Here is an 11,041-nt window from a genome sequence, read left to right as displayed (position 1 = left end):
GCCTTACTTGTTGAGTTGGATGTGATAGATCTGCCATCTGCTGTCCCTCAATTTGGGAATAGTATGAACCCGAGTTCACAACTTTCTCCCTTCTGAATAGATCCATTCTCAACTTGCATATCTTTGAGTATTTAGAGAAAGGTGCCCCTTGAGTTAGTGGGATCTGGAGGGCAGAACCTGTGTCCCTTTCTTTACTTTTTGGTGCTGCTCTGCTTCACCTTTAAGGCATTTGGACTCAAAGTGTAATGCAGCTTGATGGAGAAGTTGTAGCCATTTGAACAATTGGTAACATTTTAATCCCTTCTAGTCATTAGTGTCAATGCTGGCAGGCCTCAAGGATTTGGAGGTGCCAACGTTGGACTGGGGTGTACAAAGTTAAAAATCACACAGCACCCTCCAACAAGTTTATTTGGAAGCAGTAACTTTCGGAGCGCTGCTGCTCAATCTGGTGGACAACCACCTGATGAAGGAGCAGCGCTCTGAAAGCTAGTGCTTCCAAATAAACCTGTTGGACTATAACCTGGTGTGTGATTTTTAACTTTGTATGCCTCCAGGAGAGCTTCACAGTCTCTTTGAAGTGTTCTCTTTGTCCTCCTCTGGAACAATAGTCATTTGAGAGCTGAGAGAATAGAAGCTGGAGGGGCAGCAGTTTTTGGTCATCCAGACACACTGTTAGTCCATCAGAGTTGATTTTGTAGGAGTTTTGCTCGAACACTTATGAATCTGTTTTCAAAAGAGAAACTTCCATTTGTTAGGAACATAAGAACAGTATTATGCCATTCAGCCTAACAATCTCATTGTATTCAATCAAATCTGTATATCAAATCTATTTAGTTAGACTAACAAAAATCTAACCCTTTTAATGTTGAAACTTCTGTTTTTGGGGAGATAGCCTTTGCTTCCGTTCTTTGTACCATCCATATTCTACCTTTAACTTTGAGGTCATAGACCTTGGAGAAGTTGAGGACTGCAGGTGCTGGAGATCAGAGTCAAAAAGTGCAGCACTGGAAAAGCACAACCAATCAGGCAGTATCCGAGGAGCTGGAGAGTCAATATTTTAAGCATAAGCTCTTCATCAGGAATGTGGGTGGTGGTGGTGGTGGGGTCCCCAATGGAGGCTAAGAGATAAATGGGAGTGGGGTGTGGCTGGGCAGAAGGTAACTGGGAATGTGATAGGTAGATGAGGGGTGGTGATGTTGGGTGCTGATGATCACCTTCCTATCAAATTAAATACTGCATGTTGATTAGATCTTATTGCAAAAAACATCTAAACTGAGTGCATGCAAGCCATGTTCATGCAATCTTTCTGATATACCATCCCTTTAAAGCTTGGTTTTGTTAGTGAATTTGTACAATACCCGCTTCCAAAGCAATAGATGATTCCTGACACCTAAACTGAATGTGGTATTCCATTTGAGCCTTAGTGATGGACTTTATAACTAACCCTCTCAACTTGTCTTTTAATTTTGTAGAAGTGACCATTACCAGATGTCCTAGAGGTATTCAATGATTTTGGAATTGGTTTTTATGAGTTGTTACATTCCTTGCTGGCTACTCAGATATAGGTCTAATTCCAATCTAAATTCTACTTTGTTTTATAGAAGTCTTGGAATTAAAGGCCATGACTTCAATTTTTCAACATCTGTTCTTTTTCTAATTCATTCATGGGTTTGAGTTGATTTATTGTCACATGTACCAAGATACAGTGAAAAGTGCTGTTTTGTGTGCTACTTAGCCAGATTATACCATAAAAACTGCATCAGGGTAGCAGAGCGGAGTGCAGAATACAGTGTTACAGCCATGGAGAAGGTGAAAATAGAGAGATCAAAACTAATATTTGAGAAGTCCATTCAAAAGTCTGACAACACCGGGGAAGAAGCTGTTGTTGAATCTGTTCATCCATGTATAACCGGGGTGGGAAGGCTCTTTGATTACTTTGGTTGCTTTCCATGGACTTTGTGGTTGATTCAGTCAGGCTTTCTTGATTTTGGGTCACTGTGGGGTCAGGTCTTGTTCCTGAGCTGGGCAGAAGTGGGTACTGCGGTTGCTGGAGATTAGAGTCAAGATTAAAGTGGTGCTGGAAAAGCACAGCAGATCAGGCAGCACCTGAGGAGCAGGAAAATCGCATTTTGGGTAAAAACCTGATTCCTGATGAAGGGCTTTTGCCCGAAAAGTCAATTTTCCTGCTCCTCGGATGCTGCCTGACCTGCTAAGTTTTTCCAGCACCACTCTAATCTTGTTCTTGGGCTGGTCTGGCCTTGGTTCTGGGTTTCTGTGAGGTTTGGGTTGTCGGGCTTGTGAGAGACTGGAAAGCTTCTGATCCGTATGGCCTTGTGGTTCCAGTCTCAGTTGTGGATGACATTTATTGATCATCCTTAATTTCCCTTGAGAACATAATGAGTTGCTTTCATGAACTACTGCACTCCATATGGTGTTGATACACCCACTGTACTATTATATAAGGAGTAGCAGAATTTTGACCTGTGCTGTGTGACTCAGAGGGCAACTTGCAGATGATAACTTACTCATGCACCTGCTGTCCTTTGGCCAGGTTTGGCCAGCAACCAGTTCCACAAATAGATCGAATTCATTTTGAATTGAAATGTATATCTTTATTATCTGTCATATTGGTGCATTGAAAACAGAAAGACTGGAAGTACAATACTCAACAAGTCTGGTAGCATTTGTGGAGAGAGAAACAGACATAATATTTCAGGTCCATTGTCTATGATAAGTTCTGCAACTAAACTAGAAACAAAAATGGAAGTTGCTAGAAAAGTCTGCACGCTTGGCAGCATCTGTGAAGAGAATTCAGAATTAACGTTTCAGGCCCAGTGACCTTTCCTCAGAACTGATGGTAGTTAAGAAAATGTCAGTTTATATGCAGATTATATAAATGCATACAGATCAATATTTTCTTAGCTGCAAGGTTTGTGAAGGTTTGTAGCTCAGGTTGAGGTTTAGGTTGTAGGTTTGCTTGCTGAACTGTAGATTTGATATCCAGACGTTTCATTACCTGGCTAGGTAACATCATCAGTGGCGACCTCCAAGTGAAGCGAAGTTGTTGTCTCCTGCTTTCTATTCATATATTTGTCCTGGATGGGCTTCCTGGGGTTTGTGGTGATGTCATTTCCTGTTTGTTTTCTGAGGGATTGATAGATGGCATCTAGATTTATGTGTTTGTTTATGGCGTTGTGGTTGGAGTGCCAGGCCTCTAGGAATTCTCTGGCATGTTCTTGCTTAGCCTGTCCCAGATAATGAAACGTCTGGATATCAAACCTACAGCTCAGTGAGCAAACCTACACCCTAAATTTTCTTAGCTACCATCAGTTCTGAGGAAGGATCACCAGACCCAAAGCATTAACTCTGATGTTTCTTCACAGATGTTGCCAGACCTGCTGAGTTTTTCTAGTAACTTACATTTTTTGTTTCTATTTACAGCATCCGCAGTTCTTTTAGTTTTCGCTGAGGCTGCAACTAAACTACCTCTTTACATTTATGTTCAGATGAAGTAATAAATTAATTCAAAAAGTTACAAAAAAGATCTTCCATTTCAAAGTTGAAATTAGTCTGCAAGGGGTTAATAAACCCTCCTTTAGAAATTTGCTCAGAATATTATATTTCTTTGGATTAGTTCAACCATTCAGTCTGAAGGTGTTTGAGAAAGGAGGCTGAGAATGGGTATAAATTACTTATACTACTTCATGGGGCCTGATGTCTTTGTCAGAAAGAAAATGTAGCAACCAAACCTGTAGTTTTATTCTGAGGGCAGCTTTCATCCACAGCAATTTCTGTTGAAGGAGATAAGCAAACAAATATTTGACACTCATAAACTTTCCAGAACAGAAGGAGTCCATTTGTCTCACTGTATCATTGCCAAGTTTTCTGAAAGATCAATATTGCCAGGACCTGAACCTATCCTCATTCAATTCACACCTGCACTTCCAGCAGAGATCAAGAGCAGGATCCTGGCCTGAATTCCCAATCAATTCTAAGGGTCAGCAATGACAAGAATCACAGAATTATACAGCACGCCTGTGCAGAGCCAGCACTCCAAGGAGTGGGACTCCTCTTTCACATTGTCCTGCAAAATTATCCTTTTCAAATTCTCACCCAACTCCTTTTTTGAGAAGCACTATTAAATATTTTGTCACTTTTTAGGCAGCAAATTCCAAAATTGATCAGCTTTAATGCATAAAATAATTCTCCTCATCTCCCTGGTTCTTTTGTCAATCATCTTAAAATCTATGCTGTTGGATTGATGATCCACCTGCTAGTAAAAGGAGTTTCTTTCTATGTACTTTATCCCACCTCTCCCTTTAACCTTCTGTGCCTTAAGGAGAACAGCCCTTGCTTCTCAAAACTCTCTGCACACACACAGTAAGAGCTCACTGCCATAATACAACATTTGCATGTTAAAGCTAATACGATTACGAGTTGTCTGTTTGACTATTATGTACTAATTGACTGAATTTCTTCAAGTGAGAGCTGAACTCATTTCCACTGTCGATGCGCAAGTTCCCTTCCAGGATTCTTGTGGCATGATGTTGGTATCCTTACCTCTACAGAAGAAGGTCTGGATGCAAATCCCACCTGCTTCGGATGTGCTTTAACATATCTGAAAAGTTTGATTAAAAATATTCGCAAGATCCCCTTCACGTTGCACACCAATCTTACTTGGAACTCCATTTTATGAATATGTGGATCCATTCCCTCCCTGTTGCTGCATCAAAATCCCGGAACTCCTTCCCGAATAGCTCTGTGGGTCTGCCTACACCACACGGAACGCAGCAGTTTTAAGAAGGCAGCTCATCACAAATTTCACTGGGGAAGTAGGGGGTGTGCATTGAAACCTGGTCCAGCCAGTAATGCCGGCCTCCCATAAAAGACTAAAAGAAAGTTGATGCTGATGTTACTCAGAGTCAGAGAGGCCTTCTGGAGTTGAATTACCCAGGGTCCTGGAGGAGTATTTACCATTTTTCTCCTCTTGCGGTTTAAATTTATTTTTAGCATTTGGCGGATGATTACTGGCTTCCAGGTAGCCTGAACAGACTGCACATTGCGCGTAGGCAGTTATAGTTAGTGACTAATGGACCAGAGGTCCTTACCGGTCCATCTTTGTTCATATGTTCACTCAGTACCCCATCATTAAGGGCTGACCAAATGAAGATATTAAACACCTGATGCACTATTAGCACTCTTTCTCCCCCAACACTCCACCCCCACTCCCTCACCCCAAACTATAGCATAAATGCTGTCCCCTGCACACCACTAGGTCTGATGAAGAGCCATCTGGACTGGAAACTTTAGCTTGCTATCACTCCGTGAATGCTGCCTGAGCCGCTGTGATCGCCAGCATTTTTCATTTTCAGTCCAGATTGCAGCATCTGCAGTAATTTGCTGGTACATTAAACCCCTTATTTTATTGCTTTCTTTCTTTCATGCTGAAATGTAGGTACTTCAACATGAATATTGACTACATTGGTACAAGTATAGACAATATAATAAAGCATAAAACTCATCAAATTGTTAATAACTTACCAAGACATTCAGTAATATTGTAATAAATACTTGCTTCCATGGTACCATACTTTTTCAGTTGTACAGTGTTTACATGGGAATCGCTGTTTTTCCAATATAGGGAAATGCCCCTTTAAGTGTTGCACTGAGAGGGATGGAGTTGGCGCTATCTCTTTAACCGGTCGCAGATTGTGGATGTGGGCAGAGATTGTTGGGTATTCAAGAGGAAAAGAGACTAGCTTCTAATTGCCTTTGGTGATAACACCGTTACATTTCGCGATCTGTAGAGCCCAGAAGAGAACCTCAGGCTTCCACATCAACCACCTCCAACATGGCTAGGAGCCAAACTCTCAGCTCTGTACTGACAGCCCTGCAGCACGGACAGGTCTCCCCTTAAATGAAGCGACATCCCTGCAGTCCCTAAGTTTCGGGAAATAAAATGGAATTGATCACGTTAAAATTCACAGCTCTGCTGTTACTGTGCGCGCAGCACCAGAAGTTTATACGGTAAGGGATGATAGTTCTTCACAATCGGATTCCGTCTCTTTCGAGTGGTTTTCTGGAGAGCTGGTAACTTTTTGTTCCCCGCGCGGATCTTGCAGCTTCTCTCAGTTAGAAAGGGAAGGCAGGCAGTGTTCAAACTGCTCGCTTTTCCTTCTGCTGCAGTCGGACAGAGGTATCTGTTCTCAGGTAAATTCGAGTGGCACCTTACACATGCATCATTAAATATGTCTTTACCTATTCATCCGTATCACGTTATACTCTAGATATAGACGCGTGTTCACTTTGCGATCATTATTCTGCGTGGCTTTAACTTGTAACAGAGCGTTTGGGAGAGTCTGGTTTCACGGAGGAACCTCCTGCTAACCCCCTTCTGCGGGATTCTATTACATTACGCCGACCTAGTTTCCATTTACTAAATATCCTGTGCTTTTGTTTCAATTCCTTCCTTATTTCTCTGCAAATTTTTGATAAGATTCTTGTAAAAGACTTTAGATGAGAAAGAGCAAGGATAATACTTACCAACCTGCCGGCCAGAATTCCACCCCACCCCTTTCAATATTTTATGTGCTCGGTTTAGGTTTTAGACAGCCTTGTAATTTCGTTTCAGCGGAGAACAGAACATTGGCCGGCGGCAATGCACTGTGATTTCACAACTCTCTCTGAAAGATTGTCATATTAATCATCTTTAATAGTTCAGACATTGCTAACTGCAACTCACTGCACCTTCTGGTTTAATGGAACAAACATTAATTCATGTTTGTCTTTCTGTCTGGTGAAGTTATTTGTGCATTTTCGAGCTTTTTAAGGGAAGTGGTGAAGACACCTTTCATTGTGTGATCACACCGTCCGCAGTCAGCCCTTCTAATTGATCGTTACTCCAAGTTAAAGGGAAGAGCAGCAGCATCATTTGAGAGCTCGGTGTGTGATTTGCCCCAGGCCGAGGTAAGGGTCACACTCAGGGTTACAATGCATAGCCATTAATAGATGCAGCGAATTTTCAATGGTGAAGGTGGGACAGCAAACAAAACCCCAGCAAACAGCTTCCAGGCAGAGGAGCTTTTGGGAAGAGCACTTGCGCTTCTTTTGAAGACACTTGAGGAAGGTGATTGGAAACCATCTCATGTACTCATGTCCCTCAACATATTGCTCATCTTATCAGTAACTGAACAGGGAAGAGCAGGTACAGTGGGCAGGGGCAAACCTCAAAACTGCAAGTGAAAGAGGAAAGTTTCTACCATTGAACAAATTGATTAAAAAAAGCAGGAAATATGCAAAATATTGCAGATGCAGGAAATCTGAAACAAATACAGACGGGAGCTGGCGACACTCAGCAGGTCTGATGGTATCGCAACTTCTGAAGAGTCATGTGGAAGGGAAACCTTAAGACCAGCTCTCTCTGTCTCCACAGATACTATGATATGGAGGTGCCGGTGTTGGGTGGACAAAGTTAAAAATCGCACAACACCAGGTTATAGTCCAACAGTTAGCGCTTCCAAATAAACCTGTTGGGCACTAACCTGGTGTTGTGTGATTTTTAACTTTGTCCACAGATACTGCCAGACCACAGATTTCTCCAGCACGTTATGTTTTGATTTCACATCTCACCTCCTGTTATTGTAAGGTCAGTCTTAAATCAGTTTTGTTTAACCAAACTTTGGTTATCTCAATTCAGGTGGTTAGTGAGTTGCAAACTATTTTTCAAATCTCCTGAGTTTTATTTCGATGTAAATCATTTGAGTCTTCATCAGTGATCTTTGATTTCACCTCTGAAACGCCTTTGACTGTTTTTCTATATGAGAAAAACCATATGAGTGCAAAAATATTTTGATGTTATTGTGGATGTAATAGAACCAGGATCATGTTGTACATGAATTGTTTGACAAGTTGATATTTGTTGAAAGCATTATATTCTTATCAAAGTTTCATTAGAAATATGTCCCGTTTGGAAAGTTGAAGGTGGTTTTGTATATTCAGGTTAGCTCCAAGTACAACCTGAACAAAAGATGTACATCTTTACAGTTGAAAGAAATAAGACCCAACACACGAAGGACTGGCATTCCCTGTCTACCTTCTGTGCACCTGAGGACATCATAATTCTTCTGTGAATGTCCGAAATTGCAACAATGCCTGTTTACCCATCAGCTTTGAGCTCACTGACCTACATTGGTTACTGGTTCAATAATGTCTTGATGTTGAAATTCTTATCCTTAATTTCACAATCTGTCTCCCTGTCATCTCGTCCAGCTCTACTGTCTTAGGGGTCTTTGTGCTCCTTCCGATATCGATAGCATCCCCGATTTTAATCACGCGACGATTGGCGGCTGTGCTCTCAGCTGTTAGCATCTTAACCTCTTGAATTCCTTCTCCAAATCTTTCAGACACTCTTCCTCTCTTTTCTCTGTTAAGATGCCTCTTTGAACAGGCTTTTGATGATCTGTCCCAATGTGGCTCAATGTGTTTTTTTTTGTATCATTCCTATGCAGCTCCTTGGGTGTCACATTAAATACACTATATAAATAGAAATTGTTGTTGAAATAGAGCATTAAATATTTAAATATAACTGAAACTATTGCTTAATGGTATCTCAATCTGGAAATATTGAATATTTCAAAATACAATGCACAAAATAAATGGGAGAGTTTGCCTGCTTTAGGAATGCAAATGAAAGGGCAGAATGGCCTATCATCTTGAGCTTTCATTAGTTCTAAGGAAGTGATAGTGATGATAATCGTCAATGCCTTTTATAAGAAACTTTCACAGTATTATATTATGTCAGGCACATAGATTTTCCCTTTAAATCATTGTAGTCTGAGGTCTATTTGCTGGAGCGACAACTTTCATGACATCCTTTTAAGAGAAGGAAATTCTATTGCTGATTTCTTAAATATGTTGCCAGAAAAAAATTGATGTTTTCCATGAGCAGTTACCATTATTAAACTGGCATCACATATTTGCAATATTCTCAGAGACTGGTGTTGGAGAAGCTGGTTTGAATTCATAGGACTTTGGCACAAATGCTGGGGAAGAAGAAATCTGTTCTGATGGGACAGACTCAAGTTGAATCATGCTGGGACCAGAATCCTGGTAAATTGCACAACTAGAGCTGTGGATAGGGCTTCAAACTAATTCATTGGGGGGTGGTAGGTTCTGTTGCATGGAAAATCATGGAAAGATTTACAGGGCTCAACATTTTCCTGAACAAATGATAGGGCTGAGAGTGTGGAATTGGTCAGGACCTAACTTCAGGCACAGCAGATAAGGGTATGACAATGAGAAGTAGAGGGGGGAGGTGCGGTGTAGTCAACTGAGAGGGTCGTACTAAAATGCATGCAGTATACGCAACAAGATAAGTGAGTTGGTAGTGCAGATTGAAATTAACATGTACGGTGTGTGTGGGTATCACAGAGATATGAGTGCAAGAGCTGGACTAAATATCCAAGGATACACATCCTATCAAAACACAGGCATAAGGCAGAGGGGGCAGGGTTGCCTTGTTAATAAGAAATGAAATTAAATCGAAAGCCAGAAGTGGTACAGAGTTGGAAAGGGTAGAAGCAGTAAGGGTAGAGCTAAGAAACCACAAAGGAAAACAGGCCCTGTGTGGGAGTAGTGTACAGGCTTCCTAGTAGTTGATAGGATGTGGGGAAGAAAATAAATCAGGAGATAAAAAAGACGCATAAGAAATAATCATGGGGGGAGGGGGCTTCAATAAGCAAGTGGACTGGAAATATCAGGTTGGTAACAGATCTCAAGAAAAGGAGTTTGTGAATGTCTGCAAGATTTTTTTCGAGAATCTTGTGGTAGAGCCCACTAGGGAAGAGACAATTTTAGATTTGGTCATGTGAAATGAGGCAACCTGTATTCGGGAGCTTAAGGTGAAGGAACCCCTAGGAGGCAGTGACCATAATATAATAGAATTCACTCTGCAGTTTGAGAGGGAGAAGCTGAAATCAGATCTAATAGTATTAGAATTGAGTGAAGGTAATTACAAAGACTGGGGGAGGAGCTGGTCAGAGTTGATTGGAAAGGGATCTTGCAGGGAAAAGGTAGAGTAGCAATTGCAGGGGTTTCTGAAGATAATTTGTGAGGCTCAGCAGAAATTCATCCCAAGGAAGAAGAATCATACTAAGGAGAGGACAAGACAACCATGGCTGACAAGGGAAGTCAGGGACATTTTAAAAGCAAAAGGAAAAGCATACAATGTGGTGAAATCAGTGGGAAACCAGAGGATTGGGAAGCTTTTAAAAGCCAGCAGGGAGTAAGTAAAAAAGCAATAAGGGAGGAGGCAATAAGGGGGAAGGCAATAAGGGGGGAGATGAAATATGAGAATAAGCTAGCGAGTAAGACAAAGGAAAATAACATACATTTTTTTTAGATAGCTGAAAGTTAAGACAGAGGCAAGAGTGGAAATTGGACCACTGGAAGATCAGACTGGGGAAGTAATAATGGGGAACGAAGAAATGACGGAGGAACTGAATAGGTACTTTACATCAGTTTTCACAGTGGATGACACAGGGACATACCAGAATATCAACAGCGTCAGAGGGCAGAAGTGAGTGCCATGGCTGTCACTAAGGAGAAGGTGCTGGGGAAGCTGAAAGGTTTGAAGATTGATAAATCACCCATACGAGATGGACTACACAGATTCTGAAGGAGATAGCTGAGGAGATTGTAGATGCATTGTCGTGATCTTTCAGGAGTCCCTGGAGTCAGGGAGGGTGCCAGGTGACTGGAAAATAACTAATGTAACACACCTATTTAAAAAGGGAGAGAGGCAGAGACAGGAAACTATGGAGTTATCATATGTGGAGCGGTTGAGGACTCTGGCTCTGTACTTGATGAAATTTGGAAGAATGAGGGGAACCTCATTAAAACTTATAGAATTCTGAGAGGGACAGATAGAATGGATGTAGAGAAGATGTTTCCACTAGTAGGTGAGACTAGGACCTGAGGACAGTGCCTCATAGTGAAGGGGCAACTCATTAGAACTGAAATGAGCAGGAATTTCTTCAGTTAG

General features: G+C 41.4%; 1 protein-coding gene across 1 annotated transcript in view; it reads left to right on the top strand.

Annotated features, from left to right (window-relative positions):
• The first annotated feature begins 5,711 nt into the window (after positions 1-5,711).
• The window catches only part of gabrd (gamma-aminobutyric acid type A receptor subunit delta), a 48,666-nt gene continuing 43,336 nt past the window's right edge, over positions 5,712-11,041 (top strand). The window contains exon 1 of the mRNA XM_072585988.1: positions 5,712-6,027. Coding sequence (XP_072442089.1) covers positions 5,960-6,027 — 68 coding nt within the window. The 5' untranslated portion in view covers positions 5,712-5,959. The remainder of the gene's footprint in view (positions 6,028-11,041) is intronic.

This window comes from Chiloscyllium punctatum, chromosome 16, assembly GCF_047496795.1.
Source record: "Chiloscyllium punctatum isolate Juve2018m chromosome 16, sChiPun1.3, whole genome shotgun sequence".
Classification (NCBI taxonomy): Eukaryota; Metazoa; Chordata; class Chondrichthyes; order Orectolobiformes; family Hemiscylliidae; genus Chiloscyllium; species Chiloscyllium punctatum.
The sequence above is the reverse complement of the archived record's forward strand: the minus strand, read 5'-3'. Positions and strand labels throughout refer to the sequence as shown.